This window comes from Haliotis rubra, unplaced genomic scaffold (genome assembly GCF_003918875.1).
Source record: "Haliotis rubra isolate DU_JTF1 unplaced genomic scaffold, ASM391887v1 Scf1005, whole genome shotgun sequence".
In the NCBI taxonomy this organism is placed as follows: domain Eukaryota; kingdom Metazoa; phylum Mollusca; class Gastropoda; order Lepetellida; family Haliotidae; genus Haliotis; species Haliotis rubra.
This window is the reverse complement of record NW_025764899.1, coordinates 252,890-277,916: the sequence shown is the minus strand read 5'-3', so window position 1 is coordinate 277,916 and position 25,027 is coordinate 252,890. Positions and strand designations below refer to the sequence as shown.

General features: G+C 38.2%; 1 protein-coding gene across 10 annotated transcripts; it reads left to right on the top strand.

Annotated features, from left to right (window-relative positions):
- The first annotated feature begins 1,678 nt into the window (after positions 1–1,678).
- Positions 1,679–24,418, top strand: LOC124267645 (DNA-binding protein RFX2-like). Of its 10 annotated transcripts, none has more exons than XM_046702663.1 (18): positions 1,679–1,805; positions 4,989–5,066; positions 6,771–6,800; positions 8,214–8,340; positions 9,044–9,119; positions 9,894–9,975; positions 10,472–10,624; positions 11,575–11,595; positions 12,150–12,331; positions 12,437–12,553; positions 12,753–12,987; positions 17,297–17,388; positions 18,241–18,395; positions 18,563–18,660; positions 19,785–19,934; positions 21,064–21,272; positions 21,948–22,110; positions 22,296–24,418. In XM_046702663.1, exons 2-18 carry the CDS (start codon positions 5,001–5,003, stop codon positions 22,761–22,763), a joined length of 2,424 nt encoding a protein of 807 aa, XP_046558619.1. In that variant the 5' UTR covers positions 1,679–1,805; positions 4,989–5,000; the 3' UTR covers positions 22,764–24,418. The 10 variants fall into 10 exon arrangements, with proteins under 10 accessions (XP_046558619.1, XP_046558582.1, XP_046558609.1 ...); XM_046702626.1 differs by having other exon boundaries at positions 9,044–9,170; XM_046702653.1 differs by having other exon boundaries at positions 9,038–9,119.
- The last annotated feature ends 609 nt before the right edge of the window (positions 24,419–25,027 follow it).

Genomic DNA, 25,027 nt, shown 5'->3' with positions numbered 1-25,027 from the left:
GTTGTATGTTTCACCACCTTCTAGAATGCCGATCAAAGAATTAATTTCTTCTATTTTTTTAAAGAAGAAAAATCGATTTGTATGTCCAGTGCTTTTGTTACATACCAATGTAATTTATATTTCATACGATTCTATGGACATTTGCTACCATTCAATACCAAATTTCTATAAAACTCGTACAGTTTGGATAACAACCAGTGGCCTGGAAAATTAAAAGAGTTATTGTCTTATAAATCCGTATGAAGCCTCTCCTTTCACTTGCGTTGGGATGAGTGTACTATGTATTATGCTAATCATGAAATTTATAAGTTCATTGTCAGCGCTTCATTCTTTACATATATTATAAATTCAGATCACTGGTATCTCTTAAATTTCAATGCCTAGAGGTCTGGTTCAAGTTGAAATTCATTCCTTTGTTTGAAAGCCGCCATATAACTGGAATATTGCCGAGTGCTGCCTAAAACTAAACTCATTCATTGTTTGAAAGCTACAGAAAATCCTTGTCAAATTGAAGACTATAGTTCGGTTTATCATTGTTAATGTACTTCAATATCAAATTTATACTCCCATGTTTTTACAGTGACGCCCTCTTGTCCTGTCCACGCCCTTCACAAAAGCTATAGAAAACTACAAATATATTTATCACATTGTGCTGTGCGAGAAATCAAAACTGTAGTCTGAATGTTCAGATAATTGGGTCTTTGACAGTAAGTTGTGAAAATGTGCCTTTCAAAAATATGTTTCTGACATTCATGATTTTTCACCCTTGAGCAATGTTTCAAGTGTAACAAATAAGCGTAAAATATCTGTTAATTCACGCAGACTATTTATGACTTAGTTCTACTCTAGATATACATGTACACGTATAAAACTTCGTTGTAACTGGCTTGTTATTATTTCAAAACAAGACAGTAACAATAGCACTAACAAGATCATCATACAATTTAATTAAGAAATATTGTTTTATTACAAATCACGGACTGTTTGAAATTATCATAAGATAATATTATTAACTCTGGGCATTCAAACTACTAAAGCAGTGTAAACAGAGGGTACTTCATTTAGACCGAGATTAGCTTTTTGTTAGGCAAATATTATCCAGATTTAACACGCCGATATATATTTACTGCAAGTGCTTAGACAGAGTATGAATAGCATTGCATATAAGGATGTATAATCACAATTGTTTGATTTGGCGCCATTATATTATGTTCCTCGGACACATAGACAATGAACCCAGCTGCGTAGTGGCATGTACCATGGGGTTTTGTCTATTTCAACGCTACACCTTGGTTGTCATTTGTTACTTCCTGTTAGCTTATGGGGTTATCAGAGAAAATATACGCGTTCTAGTGTATGACATCTATTTGTTCGCGTTAAAGGAAAGAGATTAGCAAGCCCGATCATGCTTTAATGCCTCAGTTGTCAAGAACGCCATCTTTTCTCCACCCTCGTGGCCGCCATATTGAATATCTTTAACGGATAGGACCGAACTACTTCGCCTGTCAACGCGCATTCCACTAGACGAAATAGTCCACATACACGTTGTTTAGTTTCCAGATATTATGACTCTATTGTGCATACGCGTCAGGTAATATAATGTGTAGATAAATATATTGTCTGTGTATATCCTCTTTTCGTGAGTAAACTTGTTTTTATCGTAGATGTTTGCATTCAGACCCGGCGAAGTGGCGTATGAAGATGGTTTGTGCTGACGCGAAGAGGCTGGCAACAGTTGCCGTAGGAATAAACGCCATAGCCACCGTAGCTGTGACGACTGTTACCCACCAACACGACCAACTAAGGTGATTTTTCTTTTCCTTTAGACACTTGTGTATAGTCAAGATGTAGACTTGTTATTGCAGCGTTTGAAAACAGTTATTTAGATAAATTTCGGTGTAAATGTGATCATAACTGAGAGTAATATTTTCACGTATGTTCATCGCTGTTGTTGTGTAAAAATGGCGAAGGATATGCGGCGTTTTTCATCTCTATCGGTAAATGCGGTCGATCTGAGGCGGCATTTTCAAATTTCCGAAGTGATACCATGCCCGTCTCAGATGGGTAGGAGTAACAACTGTGATGTGTGCAGATCGGGTATATTTCTTCGGAAAATATATTACAGCGTTCCTGTGGCATAGAGTTGTTGGAAGTGGGTCATAAAACGCCCTATTTCACCATGTGCTTAGATACCACACTGAGTAGCAACTATGCCACTATGGACTGCTTCTAAGGCACCATTCAAGTTGCTTGGTAACCATGAAGTGTGACCCCTGCCAAAAGTGTTTAAGGTGCTTGTATTTACTCTACACACGTAGTGATAGCATTGTTTACATAAGAATAGATCAGGAGACTTCAGTTAGTTGAAGTGACATTGTCTGAAAATGTTTTTATAGTGTGTCAACCAATGGCAGTTTTGAGAACCAACATTTCTGAATACTTTGATAAATTTTAATTACTTTAATGTGATAATGGCACAAATTTCCCCTAATTCTAGGTAATGAACCGAACATGTTATTTGGATTTCTTTTGTGTGTGTGTGTATGTTAATAAATTACACACGATGTCAAAATGGGCAGATAGAATTAATAGGGTAACATTATTTTTCAATGCCTTATTACTTCTAGAGACTGAATGTCTGCCATTAATTGCCAAACAGACCATTGAATTATATGTTACGGATGGAATTCATCTTCAGCATGAGATCCATTACACAACCAAATAACATACAAATTCAACAACATAGAGAAGTCATGCAGACAAAACTGATATCAGTGTGACACAAGAATAAAAACAATTGGCAAGGGGATTATGTCACTGTAAATCATGCGATGTCATTCAACATTGGACTTCTGCCAAAGCTGGAGTAAAGCAATTTTGTGAGTTATTTCACTGTTAATTTTCGAAGTTTGATGTAACCAATATTAATATAGTTTGAATGTGTAAAGCATGGTGCTGACACGTTGAGCAGGAAAGGTTAAGAAAATTGTGTAAACATTGAACTTCATGTATGTATATATATATATACCTACAGGGCTCCAGATAAGGGCCGTATCGGCGTATGTACGGATACAAAATATGCACGATACGGTAGCAAATAATTTAGAAAACGTAGCAGGTACGCACCACAGCAATGGTGTACGGTCTTAAAATCATTTACAGACGTATTTATCTGAAAAAAATATTGGCCTATTGACCTGTTTACACAAGACAATCAATGTTGTGGTGCATATATGAAACGAAACACAAGATTACTGATACGCCATTAAATTCCACTCAGTACTCTTTAAGGTTTTCCAGTACTCCTGTAGCGAAAAAATATGGAGTATGTACTCCTGATGTTGAAAAATTATCTGGAACCCTGCCTATTACCTTACTCAACTGATCTAATATTGTGCTGTGTCAATGCTGTCAGACACAATGTTTGTCAAAATAGTATATAAATGAATGAAGTCATGTGACACTTGATTGAGAATAACAATAATAGGAATCTATTTATATGGGGCCTTTTCCATCTGCTCTTGCATTTTATTCTCTGCTGCCTCTGGAGTTTATCCATCTCATACCCATTCACTACAGGGTGAACGATGGCATATTTTCAACAAAGTCACTTGTTAAAGGAGACATTATATGTGCTTCAATGTGTGCAGGATCAAGGCCTTATGAGCTTAGAAATGATCAAGCAGTCATCGGAAAAAGTGGAGTTTAAACCCAAAAACATGATTGTGAATGTTTGAATAATAATTAGTGGTGATCCGATTAATTGAAATAATCGAAGATTGGTCGCAATGACTAAACAACCAAGCAAATCGATCATGCAATTTGGGAACGATCATGTTTTTTGTCTCATTTCAAAGCACTCAAGCTCGTTCCTTGTCAACACAAACAATTTTGGAACACTTGTTTTTTTCGCATTAACAATATTTTAGTGCGCAATGACTAAACGACCAAGCAATCGATCATGTTTTCTCATGATCGAACACAAACAATTTTGGAACACTTGTTTGCATTAACAATATTTTTCACAAGGTTGGTTTTGCCTGTTACATTTCACAAGCACTACAAGCTCGTTCCTTGTCATGATTGAATTATCCATGAAATTTAGGTTCATACCATGCTAATCATCCTTTATGATGTGAAATTTGTAAATGCATTTTGTGCAATTTGCAAAAGAACCCGAAAGAACTACACAGGTTTTTTCGATTTTCTGTGCATTAACAAACATAACCAGGAGAATTTGATAAATGACGCTAACCAATTAATTTCGATGATTGATCAATTATCAATTGTGAGATTTTAACCAATTCCCAACACTAATAATAATGTATGCATCTATTTGGTTTCAACATGTCCAACTTATTAAAGCATGACTATAAGTTTACTATGACAGCTGCTATAATGGATTTATTGGTCCTCAAAATGCAGGGCTCTTCTGTTTTTGCAAGATACAAGTAAGGGGAATAACCTTGGGATGTGATACTTAGTGGTTAGATGCCATAAGCATCAAAATTATTTCAAAATATTAGAAGCCAATTGTTTGCGGTATTTTGTTTTACTTAAGCTTAAAAATGAAGAAACTATAAATCATTATATTGTGTAGTGGTAGTGGTGTTAATTCACTAATTTGTCTTCTGTTTTTAATGTGCAATTAATATAATCAATGATAGGTTGAGACTTAAAAGTAAACAAGAAGCATGAATAGTTAATGTCCCTGTTAGTAATTGTTAGCTGTACACAATACACACTAATGAAAGGTGCCGCAGTTCTACATAGTGTTCTTTTCAATCTTTTCGTCCAGTAATGTACAGTCATCATAGTAATTAATTGTAAGCTTAGACAATTGCTGGTAAAGCCCTTTCATCATTGTGATTTTTGGTTATCCTAATTAGAGTTTCTTGTCAGTTGGAGTTAACTTAGTCTTTATGTGCTTTGTTTAATTGTTGTCTTAATTGGCATTAATTAAAATGACTGGCATGTTTTGATTGCAGAGTGGTGTGCCAATGGCCACCCAAACCTATGTAACAGATCTACAGGCTATGAACCCAGCCACATTGCAAGTACAGCAAGTAAGTCACCACCATAGATTCTCCTGCCTTCAATAATAGATGTTGACTTTATTGATTTCTTCTGATTGAAGAAGTCTGTTGATTCCTTGTAGTTGTGTGTTCAATAGATCTGTACCTAGTAACCTTCATGATTATGCTGGCAGTTGGTCGATATTTGAGGAATTCAGCTTTATGATCACTTTCTAAAATGCTGTCAGTTTCCTTTCCATATAGCAGTATTTAATGTTGAATGGTACCTACTAGTACTAGGTTACTCATACTAGGTATTGTCATTTTCAAACTGAATGCTTAACTATGAAATTAAGTAATCACATAATATACTAAAACCAGCGATGCTCATACAGGGTTGCATAATTTTAGAGCAGATATAAATGAAAAACCATGTAAAACATTTTCCTGAAACTTCTTTGTCTACTATAATACTGTATCTATCCCATCACCTATTCTTCATTTGGAATGAGTTTTTCTCTGTAAATATTGGAAATCGTGGATTGTTTTCTGCTTCTGTACTCTGTGAGAGTTACAGCACATTCGTTTCTACATCCTTGATCATTACACAGCATAAAGTATTTTTGAAATATCTATATGCATCTCTCCCTTAATCAGTTACTTATGCTTTACTTTATCAGAAGTGAATTTTAGCATAGTTCAATAAGGATTTCATACTGACAACCAAAAAGTGTGATATTTTTCAAGGGTGGCATTGTCTTGTTTTCCAAGACCTGTTTCATGTTCTTTGTTCAATCTATTATCCTTGTTCTAAGTCAAACATTTGATAAAGTAAAACACACTTACCCTGAGGATAGTGTGATGAAGAAACAGACTGGTGTGCAGATCTTAAAAATATCATATGATTTGTAGCCAGTTGGAGATGTAGAAGTGTGTTGTAAAACCCACAGTGCACAGTGGCAACCCATAGATTTCATTTAAAAAATGATATTAAATAGTAAAACAAGTAATGTAACTAACCACAGCTGAAAACTGATGTACCCAAATAATGGTGTTGAAATCAGAAAAATGTGATGAAAAAAGTGAAATTGTCTATATCTTCTCATCCCGAGTGTAAGGTTGAAAGTCCACAGTTGAATCACTTTGTATTGGAAGGCTTGTCAGTGTGAAAACAGTTCATTTCTGTTTGTCTTGTTTTGTCTTTGGCAATTTAATACTTCTCTAACTTCATTTTCTATATGATGTAATGATGTATACACATTTTTCATTATTCGTATAATTAAAACCATATGACCTTCTTTGATTTTCTAGAGCAGATATTGTGTATAGTTTGTGCAGGAAGTTCCTCTCCGGTGATGCAACAATTAGGGCTGCGACGATTTGGTTTGATTCATCAAAAATTGAATCTGACACCTTAGTTTCAATTTTCGATAACCATTATCAATATTTCATTTCAATATTTGAGTGCTGTTCTGTTCATATTTTATGTGTTTGAAAAAGGTCACATCATTGACATTCCTGATTTCCAGGTCAAATCTTGAAAACGTTTTCAGCGTGATATGTTTTGTTTAATAAACTCTGAGAGTTAAATGAAGTCTGATGGAGAATCAAATCGAAAATGATCGAATCGAGGGTCAAAATATCGAAAATTTAAACAAGGTCTGGGTGAATCGTTGCAGCCCTAGCAACAATCCATTATACAATATGTGCATGTTATAAGTGCTGTGATCAATGCATGCATGTACTTTCACACAGGCATTTGGCTTAAATCTTTCCACTGATGGGGTAAGTGGGATGCCATGTTTGCCGTGTACATTTCTTTTTATAACTGCTGCACATAGCTAGATCGTTCAAAAGTGAATTGGATGGGAGATAAACTCAGTTCTGTAGTAGAGTAATGGATACTGATCACGTTTCATTGAGATGTTTGCTTTCTAGCCCCTACATATCTATTGCTTTGGTGTCATCTTTCTTCTGTCAAGTGTGCCCTCCAACCAACATGAACACGATACTAACAGTAACTTCTTGTCTGGTTATTAGTGATTATATAGGCACACAGCTTTTTGTATATGATACTTTAATATTAACATGGGCACATTGTGTGAAGCCCATTTCTGGTGTCCTCCGCCTTGATATTGCTGGAATATTGCTAAAAGCGGCGTAAAACCATACTCACTCACTCACTCACTGTAATAATACGTTTTCAGCTGTTGTTGTCATTTCCAAATCACTGTTTGCCAGAATATCATTGATCTACGTTAAGCTTTGATATTGTGTTTTATACATCTCTGCAACAGAATTTAAGATGAAAACTTGTAACTATTTATAAGATGTTTTTTTATTACACAACTAGATAATTGTTTTTAGGCATGTTGAACATATTTAGTAGAACTTTTAAATCATGGGTAGAACTTTTTTCTTTTCTTTTTTTATTTGATACAGCAGTGTATTTAATAATGTGAATAAAAACAAAACAAATTTCATGTACAAGAACCTCCTGCTAACCCCTAAGGATAATCTCACCAACAGAATACTATCCTAAGGTAAAAGCAAACTAATACCTAGTTCTATCATCTTATGGATTTTGTTTAATACTGTAACTATTAAGGATATAGATACCATTGAGTCTCACTATGACTATAAAAAAGAAACAGGTAGGAGGGGTCGTCTCAAAAGCAAAACGGGTGTTGCCGGCAGTAGTTTGGGTGAAAAAGCACAAAAGATATTTGAGATGACCCCTTGTGTCTGTGGGCAGCACATGCATTTCATGCCAAGTGAGTTGTCGGTCCGTTGTCATATCTGGCTGAGCGACCTAATTGCCATCTATAGTCTGATCTATTGTTTTCAGCAGCTATTCATATTTTTTCTAAGTTTTGCCCGATTTTACGAGTAAACATGCTTTTCTGGATATCCTATTATGCATCCCACTGAATGCCCAGTTAGGCCGATGTGGGTTATTTCGACATATGCTATTTGCAATTGTGTAAATTTTAGGGATACAGAGTAACAGCCTAAAAACAGTTTTTTTCTATTTCCGACAGTACTTTAGTTCGTACTTTACATTTTTAATATGTGAAGAAAAAAGTCCTACCTACCTACCCTTAATTTTAAAGAGGTGTAATCGGAACCACAACATTTTTTTATTTGGCCTTTGTTTATGTCTTGAATATTTATGAGATTGGATGTTAACTGTTTCAGGCAGCAGTAGTGAAAGCAACAACAGCCTCCGGTAGCAGTGTGCAGACAGCATCCAACAAAGTGGCGCCCACAACAACCATCATCCAGCCTGCTCAGGCCCACTCCGGCCAGCAGTTCATTGTCACCAGTGAGTTTAAGGCTTGGTTGTTCAGTGACATGATAATGAAGAACTACATTCCATTCATGTTCATAACTGTTCAAAACACTGTCCTTACACTAGATCTGAGCCTGTGATTAGCAGTCACAGTTATTTGGATATAAATCATTCATGGAGATGTTCACTCAGTAAGAACCTGTTACTGTGATGAATATTTAAAAACAAGCTATGTTTTCAGGTTCTTTAAATATTTGATGGGCATTAATTGGTGTAAATGCAGTTCTGAACCTAATCCTTGAATTGTTAAGATACTTCAAAAGAAAAGTTCGCAATATGAGGAGGGTAGATTTATACTTGATGTGGATCTGTTTCAGAATATCCACTCACAAATTATGGCTTTAATAATTTATTGGTGTATTTGATTCTACCTTTAAATACTCTGAAAATAGTATTAGATACTGGTTACCTGTGGAGACAGGATTCAATCATTTGTGGCTTGGCTGTCGTTGCTGTTGCCTGTAGATATTGTCTTGCTGGGTTAAATATTCTGAAGGCAGTCGTCATGCATTGTCACAGTCGAAGGCCATACTATTGGTGGAGAGCATATAATGGTACCCATGTCAATCATTTGTTTTGGATATTATTTACAGCTATGTTACATAATTATGTTGAGAAAGTTTTGAGAAGTTCTTTCTTTAAAGTCCTGATGTTACTATTTATGTTCCAGCAACAGTGGGTGAGCAGGTGGAGCAAGGGCAGGAGACTGTCACTTTGCAGGGAGGACAGACTGTATATCAGTCACAAGTACAGTACGTAGATGGATCTGATCCAAGTATCTACGCAACTACAAATGGCCAAATGTACGAATAAGTGTGCAGAGTTAAATGAAACCTAGATGTGGAGTGGCGATGTTGAGCTGCTGTTGATGGCGTTCCGCATGATATGTTTAACCAGCACCGTCTGTCTGCCTGTCTGTCGCCTGTCCTCCTGATGTTCAGGCACATGACAGCAAGCAAGCGTGTTTCTCAGCACTTTGTTGATACTGACCTACCTACTACCTACCTACAGACAGGAGCATGTGCCTTGTCGCCAACTGCCGTGTTGATGATTTGATTCTCTGTTGTGTTCTCTCACCTACATCTCTTGTCACCTCATTCTGGAGTGTGCTGTGTCCTACACTGTCTATTCTAGCCTTTGCTGCTTTTCATATACTGTGACATCAGAGAAATCATACAGGATGAAACCTCCACTCCCTTATCGAAGGCCATGGAATCTGTTCTTCCACTTGCTGAATACTTACGAGCATTTGCCATTTATCACATACTGCATTATTTCTCTGACAGTTGAATTATGTCTTGTTACAATGGTTATCATATTGCTGACTTTATGCAAATTTCATTTTGACAGATTAAGATTTATTTGTGTTTAATTTATTCATTTTTGAACAAAAGTTGTACAATATTTCTCCTTTTTTTCCTTATTTTACTATAATTTTAACAAATATGTTTGTGACAGTAAATTGACGTTGTGATCCTGTCACTTCTAGGATATGAAAGTTTACATCATTCTTAATATCGTTTTAGGCAAAACTATCAGGACTATGGACAGAATGCAATGTACACCCCAGTGTCTGGAACCTATTATCAAACAGCCCAAGGAACCCAGGTAGGTAACTTTGGCTTCATGGGTTTAAATGACATACTCACACTGATTATGATCCTTGATTTTGTCAGTGGTGGGTTTCACCAAGAGGGTAATGTGACCTGCATCATGTTGGGCTTTCCTACCACATTAAGTGCCTGTACCCTACTAGCTATAACTTTTCTCTCTTAATCATGTACATGAGGTTATACATCTCATGTAAAGTGTATTTATGTCAGTAATAAAGCATTCAAATAGATATGCTTAATAGTCTAGACATTGATGATTTATGTTTTTGACAGTATGGAAACAAGTGCACCATAAACATGTATGCCAAATGATGGGTCTACTGTTTGAGTAGAAATGAAGTAGATTTTATTGTAAGGATATATACTAGTATTCATTGATCTTAGTTGGCTTGTCAGATCAACATGATCAAAAGATCATGGGTTGTATACATCATGACCATACCTATTCCTATGTGCAAGCCTTGCACTACTGATGTCTAGTATATGTTCAGGTTGCCACTGGGATCGTTCCGATGGGATCTGCTGTGCAGGCAGTACAGGGTCAACTCATTCAACAGCAGGGAGGTACATATCTCATCCAGGGGGGCACAATGGATGGGGAGGGCACCCCTCTAACCCACACAACCAGAGCATCACCTGCCACGGTGAGTTGGTTCATGTCAGTTTTGTGTTGTTGTTGTGAGTCTCTATCTCAGATTTACAAACCCATGCTCACTGACCTAACTATCTGGCCTAACCTCACAAACTCTTGGTCTGGGTCACTGCTTACCAATAGTTAGTTTTATATTATGCTTGCATATTGTTCCACCTCAGTCTTCTTATTTCTCTGTCTTGAAGTTATGGTAGGTTCTCTGTAAAATAGTTGGAAAAATGTCTTTCCAGGTTACTTACATGCTTTCAGTGATTTCCTTACTAATGTAGACAGAAGGTTAGACAAGAATCACACTTGGTCCAGATCAAGTGGAAGTCAGACTCAAGCCTCGACTACAGCCACTTGATTTTTGCTGTCATTTTTGTCAGCCAGTTATTTCAGGTTTTTTAAAAGCTATATTTGTCTATTTACAGATGTTTCAAGTAATCAGGGCTTAAATGTGTTCTAAATGTAGCTGTGTAATCATGCATAACTACCCAATGTGTAACCCATGTTTGCTGTGTGCAACTAACACAAATCCTGTTGTATTCACTTACCAGGATAGCACTCTACTTGATTGATGCCAAAATTCTTCATGTGCACTATGTTCTAAAGATAGTGAGAAAGTGTGTACCATTTAACCTGTAACATTGGTAACAAAGATCATAATTAGACTACTGCTGTTGTGAGGGTGTTCTTTGGAACTCTGTGCATGTATGTAAACAGATACAGAAATTCTTTACCCACACTTAGTTCCATTTGAAATGCATCTAAACCGTGTCTCAGATTCTGTGTATTGTAGACTTAGAATGTGTCGTCAACTTTTGCATGCTGATTTTGTGCAGATACCTTGTAAAGTGCTACTTATGGTAGCCCTAGATATTGAAAACTGTGCATGGTGATGGCTGTATCTCATTTGGATTAACCATTGTCTCAGATTTCTTATTTGTTTTTTTATTACAGAAATATCACGGAGTTTATGAAGTACGTACCTCATTTTTGTATTTTAATCAGTCTTTTGTAAGCCGCACACAGTGTTACAGCAGTACAAATCTGAGACACGGTTTTCAGTGCGTTTATTTTTCTTTCATTTAATTATTTATGTACATTTGTTTTCATTTGTCACCCATTCATTTCATTTTTTGTAGAATAAATTGTGAAGATGAACCAGTTACATATGTACATAATATGGCACATTGAATGGTGTCATGTCATTTTAGGTTTGATGTAACGCTGTTGTGAGAATGTAGTTTTCAACCATTTTGACAGTAATTGTTCACTTGCATGCAGTTTGGAATATCTTTCATCGATAATCTTTGTATTACCATCTGAAGAAACCTGTACATGATGAATATTAAGACTATATGCTAAAACTTAACATGTCAGCACTTGACATTTGTATGTTCAATTACACAGAAATAAGTAATATTGTGATAACATCTCTTAGACTTGTCTTTATACGTTACCATTACCATAACCATGATACATGATTGATGAGTATATATTGACAAGTTGAAAAAGTAACGATTGGTTGCCAGGTTCAATGGCTGCTAGACAACTACGAGACTGCTGAGGGCGTGAGTCTGCCTCGGAGTACACTGTACTATCACTACTTGCGGCACTGTCAAGAGCAGAATCTTGACCCCATGAACCCAGCATCGTTTGGAAAACTTATCAGATCTGTATTTTTGGGACTTCGCACACGAAGATTGGGAACCAGGTAATATCTGACTGTTGTAACAAGCCTTTAAATCCCCTAATGATTATAACAGATTTTGAATCATAATTTTCTGTGTGTAACATATTATGATTGGTTTTCTTTCAGGGGGAACTCAAAGTATCATTATTATGGTATTAGAATCAAGGCCAATTCTCCTCTCAACCAGTTCACTGATGACCAGACCATGGCCATGCGTCAGCAGCCAATGTATCAAAGCAAAAAGTAAGTACAATACATATCTGGGAGAAGACTTGACTGAAGTGGGTTCCCAGATACAATTTCTGACAATTGCTGTACAGGTGATGAATTTAGATAACAAATGAATTATTGGTACTGGTAACACAATTATTCATCCTAGATTTGAACACCCAAGGTCAGAACTGATTACCTGGATCAGTAATAACCACATCTTACACTCCAGGCCTAGCAACAGTAAGATGGATGGATCTGAAGGTGATACCAGCAGCCAGGGAAGTCACACACCTGGGTCACAGGAGACAAATTCATCTCAGCAGCAGCACCAGCAGTTCCTTGGTGATGCATCAACAGCCATCCCAAACTTTGAGGACATAGATACAAGCAGTGACCCCCTTCCTGATGGAGTCACCCCTGCAGAGATCAGAACCTTTCAAAAGATGTACAGAGAGCATGCAGAGGTCAGCCATTGCATTCACTCTCTGTATTATATGTCAGCTTTTATAAGATAGTTGTGAAGGTTAGGTTCAGTAAAACTGGTAAACTGTTCTAATTGTTTCTGCTCAAACTTCAGGATAAAAGAAAACTATGCTTATCTCCCTTTTCCTTGCGAATGGTAGTGGAACACTTGAATCCCTTGAATTTCCGAAGCGGATGTAAAAATACACTCACCCACGAGTTACCTCCCTTTTCCCGCGTCAACAGTCATGTAACCAGCCTTACTTGTCACTCTCTCCCTTTTCGCCCAAGTGGATGGTTGGGCGAGTCCCGTATACAGCATTATATCCTTTTTATTTAGGTCCTATTCTTAAAAATTACGCTGTGTATGGATTTGGCAATAACTACTATGTATTATATGTAAACATTTTGTAAAAATTATTTGTATTTGTGTCATAATTTCATCGTTATGTAACTTTGTTTACATTTCATGAAATCTTGCAGTGTTTGCAGGCACAGGTTATCCGTGGCTGATCCTCACCCCCCAATGCCTTCTGTGCATAAAACCATGTTCTTCCAGCTTGCGTTGTACTTATTGTGTTGATTTATCAAATCTACAATTTAATCAATATTTGTCTTATATCTATAGAAGTGCCATGGATCGGGTGAGGAAGTCATTTCAAGTCATGGCTGATGAAACAGGAGATCAGCCTGCAAACCGTATGTTGATTTCCACTGCGGAGATTCATAATACTGGTGCTATGTTGAGTACGTTGCAGGGGCAGTCTGCTGGCACGGGGGCCAAGAAGAGATCGGCTACAACGCAGTTGACTCCGACTCAAGCTAAGAAAAAGAGGTCTTCTTCTACGTCGCAGAAGAAAGCATCTGTTACCAGATCGGAGGGTAAATCTACACAACCTAGTTAGTCAACGCATCAGAAATCCTTCAACGAAGAGATATTACCTCCGCATCAAGTAGACGTTTTGATGATCCCCGATTACTTCTACCCAAAGTACCTATGAGATCGGCGACTCAATCGACTACTAGATTGTCTCCTGCAACGGTCACAGCAGGCCAGCTGTTTGACGAACTACCACCAACTTCTCAATGGAGTGAAGTTGAGGCACACAACTCATCAGCCTTTGCGAACGCTTTTTCTACACCGCAGCAGCTTCAATCAACGCAGAACTTGATCTGGGTGAAATTATGAGACAATTCACCGACCAGATGATGTCTATGATGGAACGGAGGTTCGAGGAAGAAGCAAAGGCTCGGCGAAGCCTCTCATCTACTGACACCGTGCGCAAACCTACAGGAAGATTACAACTAAGGCCGCTGCAACGGTTCCTGACAAAACATCTGGACAGCGTCGACCCTATCTTGCTGCCAGACAATCTTAAGAGGTACCTACTTTAGTGGACCCACAGGTCAAATGGCTGCGGAGGGACCTATTTACAAGAGCCGTCCTTCAACACACATCTCTACGTAGACGCATCGATACAAGGTTGGGGTGCACATCTCAACAATCAAGTTGCATCAAGGAAGTGGTCCAAACAGAGCAGCATTTCACATCAATCTGCTGGAGATGAAAGCTGTGATCAACGCCTTACAACTATGGTCGAGCTCGCTGATCAACAGAATGCTGATGGTCCACACGGACAACTCTACAATGGCATTCTCCATAAATCGGCAAAGATCTACAAGATCACCAAGCCTACTACAGCTCACATTCCACTTGTTTGACATCATGGAGGAGGCAAACATCTGGATAATGGCGTGTCACATAACCGGAGCCAAGAACGTGCTTGCAGACGCTCTCTCCCGACCACTGCACCCGTCACCTACGAGGCTCAACAAACAACTACAGACATTTGTCTCACCAGTTCCAGATCCTCAAGCCTGGGCAACAGATGCACTGAACATATCATGGGAAGGACCAAACGCTTATGCGTTTCCACCACTGATATTACTACGGAAAGTACTGTTGAAGATCAAACAGACACAGGCGCTACAACTGACCTTTGTCGCGCCATACTGGCCAGCAAGAGTATGGTTCCTAGACCTAATAGAAGATCTCGGAGGTCCAACAATCAAGTTACCAGATTGGCCGAACCTACTCATACATCCGGACACCAAGCATGTCCACAGGAACCCAACACTGTTCCAGCTACATGTGTGGACCGTATCAAAACATGTTTGAAGAAAAGAGGATACTCCGCCAGGGCAGCCAAGGCAGTAACGCTAGCGTTACGCAGATCTACTCGTAACATGTATGATGACAAGTGGCTGAAGTTTGAGACTTAGGCAAGGCGGAAAGACTTCATTACAATGAAAGCTACTCATCCTCAAGTGGTGGAATACCTGTGTCATCTTAGACAGACCAGACATCGTTCGACATTATCTACATACCTCGCCGCCGCCATCAGTACAGTGATTACCATGAAAATAGGCATCAAGTTGACAAGAGTACCAGAATTACTTGCTCTGCTGAGATCTTTGAAACTGGAGGACCAGCAAAGAAGTTCATAGCTCCGGCCTGGGATCTGAATGTAATTCTACGTCATCTTACCAGTGATGCCTACGAACCTGTAGACCAGACTACACTCGAGCTGCTGACACAGAAGACTCTGTTCCTGCTTGCGCTAGCCACGGCAGCTCGAATATCAGAGATGCATGCGCTGGACTTTGGTCGAACCAGATTCGACACGGGGCAACATGCTGCAGTTCATCTAGGACTTAGATGGGACTTCATTGCCAAGAACCAACTACCTGGTTAGCCAGATAGACATTTCTACGTACCAGCGCTATCTACAATCCTCAGACCAGAGGATATAGAGGACCTATCCTTGTGTCCGGTCAGAGCCCTGAAGATATATCTTCAAAGACTAAGACAAGGAGACAAAACTTCAAGCGCGCCTATTCATCCCATTATCCACAGAGACATTAGCAGAAGTCTCAAGAACGATATCGTTCTAGATGAGAGCCGTCATATTGAGAGCCTATAAAGCAACAGGACTAGAACCTCCAAGAGCTTCCAACCCACACGAAGTCAGAGCATTGGTGTCAACACTAGCTCTGCATGGAAATTGCTCTATATCAGCAATTATGGAGGGCTGCTTCTAGAAGTCGGACACAGTGTTTGCCAACCACTACCTCCGAGACATAGCCACTGAAGACGTCTCAGGCATTCACCAGTTAGGGCCTCTGGTTGTAGCACAGCTACTAACGGCTCCACAAAGGCGCTGAGTTGGAAAATGTCACCATTTATCACGTTGACTTGTTGATAACTTTTACTGAAGAAAAGTATTAGTTTGAAAGTCCATGCGCACAGTCTAGGACAGGCTAGCATGAGTGATTAAAGATCCTGTAAGGGTAAAGATCTTACCTGTACATGAAGAGGTCGCAACTCATGTATGATAAAGATCTTATCATAATCTATGGGTTGTTATAAGATATCTAGTAATAAGAAGATACTAGTTTATCTGAAGCCACATGAATCAAGATGATTCAACTTGTCTGAGATGGAAGTAAGACAAGAAGTGGTCCCCCCGAGTTATAATGGAAGTTGGAAGAATAGGATCTCGGAAATGCCGCTACACAGTTCCCATGGGGGAGATACAGGACGTATCTAAGGACAGCTGATGAATCCAGGAAGTGGCCTGACCCACCACCAATCCATTGGATTCTATAAGCAAAAGATCATGAGGTCACACACACACACACACACACACACACACACACACACACACCGGGGAAACACTTCGGATTTCACAGCAGATCCAAGTGGTCAGGAGAGAGTGACAAGTAAGGCTGGTCACATGACTGGTGACGCCGGAAAAGGGAGGTAACTCATGGGTGAGTGTATTTTTACCTCCGCTTCGGGAACTTCAAGGGATTCAAGTGTTCCACTACCATTCGCGGAAAAGGGAGATAAGCCAAAGATCATGAGTCAGGATAAGTATAAAAATATCAATTTTACTTGAAAAATTACATTTTGTGAGGTATAGTCAGGGGTGGAAATAACTTTAAAATTGCTAGTGTACTCCAGTACAGTGGCACATGTAAAATCACTTGCCCTGATAATTTTTCCACTATACCGGCCGTTTTCTTGTTGATTTTTAAATAAACAACTTAATTAATATTGAAGTCAACTGGACACTGGTACAGTGTGATATACAAATTTGCTTGCCCGACAGAAAAAAACACTGGACTCTGGCGTCGGGCAATGGGTTATTTCCACCCCTGATAGTACAGGAATATGTTTTCATTTGTATTCTGTATGTAGCTAGATATGTTCAGCACTTCATAATGTACTCTTTTTGTTCCAAACAGGCTGTAGTCGATGTTGTTGTCAATCTACAGTTCTCTCTCATCGAAGCACTCTGGCAAGGTTTTTGGAGGAATCAGCAATCTGAACAAAATAGGTAGGTCACCACTACATAATATTGTTTTGTTGAAGTATAGCTTATTTGGTTCTCTGCTTGTGATGTGGATCGTATGAGTGCCTTTATGTTTTTTGTGCAGGTTGAGCTGTTGTGTATTCAGACTTCTTCAGCAACACATTTTACATCAGTCTGTTGCCTTTATCAAGCCATGAATTTCAGACATCAGATCAATTCATGAAATATTCAGCAAATATTACATGTAAGAATGTTGACTTGGTCCCATTTTTAACAGGTCATGTTGTTTCTGGCAAGAGTGAACGAGAGTTGTGCTGGAACATTCTTAGAGCTATAACATCATTGCATTGTAACCATGTGTCATTATAGCATGGTATGACAACAGATTGAATGTCAATGCATGTTAGAAATTCAGGGAAATATGTGAAATTTTGAATCCATTAGAATCATGAGGAACTGACTCTGATGACAACATAGTCAGTGAATGAATGACTGTTAGTGAAATTTATGGAAGTAAATAAAATGGTTTTATTAGACCCAGAACAAAAATTGTTTTATGTTCCTAACCATCAATACCAAAACTCAATCATTGTGTATAATTTTATATTTAGAAGGTGCAACCTGTGTTTGTATGGTTATTACCTAAGGTTGCTATTGCTGGCCCAATCTGCTACCCACTCAAGTGTTTAACATTCAGTTAGCTCTTCTTTTCCTTGATAAAAGTGATCTGGGCTATTTCATACTCCTAAATTTATGTACTGACTTGAAGAACTATTTGATTATCAGTTGAAATTTTTCCAGTTCTATTCATGTTGTGTTTTTAGGTTCAGGAATTTTCAGAAGGAATTAACTGGATGTTGTTATTATTTTTTTCAGTGCAGAAAATGAATTTGAGAAAAGACTGCCAAAAGAGAAGCTGTTCGCTTTGTGTAAATATGAACCTGTACAGAAATATGTGCGCAGATCTGATTATGCTTTCTATCAAGCATTAGTGGAAGTATTGATTCCTGATGTTCTCAGGCCTATTCCCAGTAAGTACAACTGTCATCAGCATCACATATAGTATGTAATCTTTCTGGATCATGACTATTGTAGTTGAAAAAACATATGACACATATCTGGTAAGAAATTATGCACTATGTAATGGTTCAATGTCAGGGTTATTACAGATACTCAATTTTTTCTTCATTAAATTCAGGTTCTCTGACTCAGGCCATACGAAACTTTGCCAAGAGTTTAGAAAATTGGCTCAAGAGTGCCATGGTAGATGTGCCAGAAGAAATGGTCAAAACAAAGGTTAGTATTCCAGCAGTGTAGCTGAATTCCTGGATAGAAATTAGAATCAGTCTTCAGTGACATATTTCTCTTAAACATGGACTGGGGCAGTTGGGTAGCCTAGTGGTTAAAGTGTTTGCTGGTCATGTTGAAGACCTGTGTGTGAAGCCCATTTCTGGTGTCCCCAACCATGATATTGCTGGAATATTGCTTGAAGTGGCGTAAAACTAAACTCACTCACTCACACTTAAAGGAGACTGGAGAGATATGTTGGGTGTTCTATGTTACTTGACAGTGTGATTGTTTCCTGATGGTCCAGATCGATGCCCTTGCTGTTGATCAGTGGATTGTCTGGTCCAAACTAGAATATTTACAGACCTCCGCCCAGTGTTTGCAATACTTCATATTTGCCAGTTAGCCATCAGGGCCTGCTGCCACCTGGAGGCTTTAAAATCTACAGGCCCTGAATTAAATCTGCAGGTCCAGTTTGTTAAAGTAAAACCAATAAAAACAAAATAGACTACACCACACATAGTTATATACTGTCCTTATAACCAGTACAACACTGGAAATGTGGAATGACATCAAATTCCTGTTGAACAAAAATTGACAGATAATTTACTGAAGGCCACAAGTGCCTGCAAATATTTGAAACTGCTGGCCCGATACAATAACCGGTGCTGGGCCTGCGGGCCGGCGGTTATTTTGAACGCTGCCTCCGCCATATATCTGGAATATTGCTTAGTGCAGCATTAAATTTAAACACTAGACAAATGATGTCTCAGTGATGTTATTATTTCAACCAGTGGCTTTACTTGTCCACACTTGTTTGTTTATTTGATGATATTGCTGACTGATTGAAAACATTTACACATGCACTTCATCGCTTCATCAATAGAAGAAAGAGAACCAGTTCATGCAGAGCTCAGATAATATTGTGTTGTTTTTATTTACTCATCTTTTATAGCCACAGTTCATGTCCAGTTGTTAGCTTATGGTTTCCATCATGGGAGGATGCAGGCATGTATATTGGAAACCACTATGTGTTTTGAAATGGGTTGTGAAAAATATTATCAAAAGTGTCTCCAATGTTTTCTGATGTAAGGAAATATTGATGAGCAACATTGACTATTGTATTTTGTCAGGTTGGTGCTGTGAGTGCCTTTGCTCAGACGCTGCGACGCTACACATCTCTCAACCATCTGGCTCAGGCGTCGAGGGCTGTGCTACAGAACACGTCACAGATCAACCAGATGCTAACTGATCTCAACAGAGTAGACTTTGCTAATGTCCAGGTATTGAATATGAGCCAAAACAAACAAATGTGATTAGAATGAAGGATATCTCATATAGAGCAAATGTTCATTTCTATTTGTAAGTAATTTCTAGATCCTGAATTATCTGCTCAAACACCTTGTCACTGTATAATGCCCATGAAGTTCTTTGTCATAGTAGCTCAAGGGAGATAACTCTGCAATCACTTCAATATTTGTCGATGTTTTCTGAATATTAAATATTGTAATTTTTGGTCAACCAGTTCTTAAAATCACAAAAATGTAGATGTTCAGTGTTTATAAGAACGTTTTCCACTAAAGTGTGGGAGACTGATAATTGGCATTCATTCAGTTCTCGGCCTCCTTTCACACAGCACTAAGGTGATCGTAAGTCACTAAGGTAACCTTAGTGCAATGTTAAAGAATGGGAGTTAAGGTTGACCTTAGTAAAGGTTGCTTTGTGAAAGGATCCCCCGGTCAGAAGAGGCTGCTGTGCCCATTTACAGTGGATAATCATATTCAGTTTATGTGGGAGCAATTTGCACAGTATTAAAAGACATGCTGTAATATGTAAAACAGAATAAACAGAAACAAATATTGTGCTGATTGTATTGAAAGTGCCTTTGTTGATTAAAAAAGTTGTTTTTCAGAATGTATTGTATATTGAATTTATAACCTGCTTGTACCTCTCATCACAGTTTTCTTCTGCTAAATGTTTGTGATGTGAACAATTGCATACATTAAACATCGACCATTAACTGGTTGTGTTATGTTTTGGATAAAGATCTTGAGAGGCATTTAGAAGTTGGACAAACATGAATACATGACATGTTTTATGGAGAACTTCTTTTTGTTCTTTATGCTGCGTTTCAGAGCTAATTCTTGCTCCTTCATTAGGTGAACGCCTGAAATTGTTATCCATAAAACGTTTCATGTATTCATCTGATTTGATAGTTGTGTAGGTCAAGGTAAAATCCTGGGTTTGAATTGAATTCGATAGGCCATGAGTTTTAGATGAAAGAAGGACATCAACATTTTTATTTCAATTAACTTGAATATTTTACTGTTTTGTCTACTGGTAGTACTGTACCAGTATATGTAACATGTTCAGAGAGGTCATACTTTTAGGTTTAAACTTTGTCAACTCTAGGAGCAGGCCTCCTGGGTATGCCAGTGTGAAGATGGCGTGGTGCAACAGCTCCAAGAGGACTTCAAGAAAACACTGAAACAACAGAATTCACTGGAGCAGTGGGCTGTTTGGTTGGAGGGAGTAGTCAACCAGGTGCTCAAGCCACATGAGGGGAGCCCAAACTTCCCTAAAGCAGCCAGACAGTTCCTTCTAAAATGGTCATTTTATAGGTTAGTTCTACCACAAGTCTACAAAGGTTTTCACAGTAAAAGTGGAACTGGCCAAAGGACTCTGACATGGCTGATATATGTTTTCAGTTTGTACACTATAACACATTAGACCCTGTGATTATGTTAATACTTTAAGAGTAAACTTAAACCGTCAGTGTATATTCCATAAGTCGTTGTTCATCTGCCAATTGTTGGGGTGAACTAGCAGGAAGTGATAGTTGAGGTGCCCCAGTACATCAGGCACATCTCCCTCAGGGCCCCAGATGATATTTTATTAGCCAGTGAGTGTTTTTAGTCTGGATCATACCTCTACATGTTTCCTAAACTTACACATACAGCAAAACACCTGTATAGTATATAGTAAGTGATACTTAGTGCTTTGTTTATGTGTTATTAATGGCAGCGGAATAGAGCTTATGTATGTTTGATGCTTGCATTTGATCAGGAATATGTGGGGTTTTTTAAAACACATTGGTAAGCAAGTTAGAAAAAGTTACAATTGGGTTATTACGAACAGTGTTGTATTATTGGCATTGTCAGAATTTTTCTAATGTTTAAAATTTTTCTAATTTTTTTATAATTGGCTATTAGTAATTATCTGTATTTTATGCAGATTTGCTGGATTTCTGCCAGTAGAGATTGAACAAGGTGTTTATAAGGTTTACTTCATTTCAGCTCGATGGTGATCCGAGATCTAACATTGCGCAGTGCAGCCAGCTTTGGTTCATTTCATCTGATCCGATTGTTATATGACGAGTACATGTTCTATCTAGTCGAGCACAAGGTTGCCAGGGCAACAGGAGAAACACCCATTGCTGTTATGGGCGAGGTGCGACAGGTAATCCTATCATTGGGTAAATTTAGTTAAGAAGGGAATAACTGTTAAATAGCTGTCAAAAGGGGATTGTTTTTTTGCTAAATTTAATATGTTACAATGCAAGTCAGTCTGTCATATTTTGTGTTTATATATACATAGCCAAGTTAGTATGCATGAACTTATTTTCTTTGAACTTCATTTTTCAGTTCATAGATCTTAGCAGCGCCATTGCCTTGAGCACACTGGAATCTGATAAACCTGCTGTGCCATCCCCTATGCGACACAGTGCAAACAATGTGTCTACATCATCCAACTCCAACACGACTACTGTGATGCTTGTAACATCCAATGCAGGCTCAGCAAATAACAGTAGTAGTGTTGCTCCTACAGTTACAGTCAGACCCACAGCCAATGGCCTTCCTGCAACAGGGACATCCACAAGCAGTTCGAATGCAAACACAGTGGTTGTGTTGTCGTCAACTGTAGCTGGAGGTGCCCCAGGAACCAATACTATTACTGGAGCTTCAGCGTCACTACCCACTGCTGTTACAGTGCGAGCTGCAGCAGCTGCCACTGCCCCAAACACAAAAACTCATACCATTCTTGTTATGCCTGTAGCTTCAACAGCAACCTCAGGGGATGTTACAGCTGCCAAACGTCTTAAAACAGAATGAAGTCACTGTCAGATTCTTTATATATTTTTTCCATGGTAACCCATTGTGATCAACTTTCTTTGAACTTGTGATTTAGACATGTGACAACCCCAGTTCCTCTAGATTTTATTTATTGTCACAAGGGATGAAGGTTCTATTGATGCATTCATCCTGTGTGATGTATTGATAGCTTTAAGTATTTTTTATGCTGACGGTTAACACCAAGTTTAGAAATTTGTGTTCATTAGCTGTCAACAGTTGACAAAGTCACTAGGTATTCTTAGTACTGTAGTGATAGCTCCAAGAGAGGCCATATACTTTTTAACTTGAAGCTAGTGGCTTTGTTTTATTTTGCTTTGTTCAGTCTTTTTTATATTAGTTTGTTACTTGCCTGAAGTTGAAGAGACATTCCTTGCTTTTAGATTACAGGTTTTGTCAGCTGATTCGTCTGATACATGCTTGTTATTAGTGGCATAGACTGCCCACACCTACCCTACCCAATCAGCTTCGTACAGTGTTTTAGATGTGTACAGTGCTCCCTTCAGTCTTAATGTACATACTACATTTAAGTATTTTCTATGTGTACAAAAGATGATTTATATTTTATGTTGTTGAGGTTTGTGTGAAGCCCTGTGTGGCCAACTCCAGTATTCCTCTAGGATTGTACATACATGTTGTTATTTATATGATGATTATCTGCTGCTGCTGGGTTTAGCTGCAACACACCTATGGCAGCTACCCTCCCATTCACACGCACACACACACACAATTACAATCAGAATCATACATATACATTCAATTCAGTAATAAAAACACACACAGTCACTGGTTTGTGAGAGTTCATTGTAGGAATGGGTCCTGAAATGTCTGGATGTCCCTACATTAGGATCAAATGCATTTGTTAACTGCCATATGAAGTCATTTCAGAAAGACAATGGTCCTGCAGCTGCTTACATGCAGCAGGGGTGTCTAACCTGACTTCACTGCACATTATGTCAATAACTCTCAGATATTTCTGTTGATCTTCATGTTACCCACTCCCTTTTAGATCATTTTTAAGCAGCCAGATACAAATCACTTTGCTAAAGAAATGGCATTTTGTGCTGACTAGTCATGTAAGTCAGGAACTACTGGGCTATTTTTCTGTCAAACGTTCATCAATTTGGAATTGGTTTGTGCATTAATATAATGGTAAAGTAACTTTGTTAAGAATTTTGTAAGGTAGACATTGATAAAATCTCTGCCACATTATGCACCTTCATTATACAGAGGAAATGGGATGCTCAAGAAGTCATTGAATGGGAGTTTTCCATTTTGAAATTTGCCAAATTCCTGTGTTGTATCAGTCTTTCCTCAGCAGATGGGGCACATGTTTCCATGACATTTGTGTCTGTTGCTTGTGACATTTGTTACAATTATCAATATTTATGCTGTTTTGTATATAGATAAATTGATGCAAACCTTGCTGCCAGTGTTGCTGAGTTGCTCCCCACTCGCTGCCCGCCAGCCGCCTGTTTCATGTGTTCAAACTTACACCTAGGTGATTGGTAACTGTACTGCTGTCATACTCAAATTGAATTTGATCTATAATATATTGAAGAATGCAACAAAGTATTTTTGTGAATCAAAACAATAATTGTGTAAAATGGCTAGAAATAAATGAAATATAGATCTGACTTAAATGGTCTTTCTTTTGTTTGCAATACTTTGGGTTTAAGGGGAACATACATGCTTGAAGAGATGGGCCTTAAAAGTGGTCAACTCAAATCACTATTTTCATTGAATCTTTTGTGTATTTGTTGTATGGTGTTTGCATGTTTGTGAAGTAAGTTGAACTAGTTTTGTTATGAGCAAGAATATTTCCATTATCAGGACAGATTATATCTAGAAGACCTTGGAGATCCTATGTATCCTGAACGAATCTATCAATAGTCATTATCATTCACATGGCCAACAAGTAGTACAAACAACTGAGTATGTTAAGGTAATATTCTGGTAAAAAAAACTTTGACTTTTGACATGTGTCAGGACATATAGGATAATCGTGAATTTTCACATTGGCACAGGAACATTTCTGATTGTATTTGTGGTTCAATTTAAAAAAGAGAGAGCTCTATATTTAAAACATGTTTAAAAACCGACATATTTCCAGTGATGTACAGACCTGAAGTTGTTTGCAAGGCACATTGATATTGTAATATGTTTATTACTTCTGTAATTTGTTCTCATTCCCATGACATTTAGAACAAACCTCATTTAATGTCGCAGACCCCACACTCTCTTGA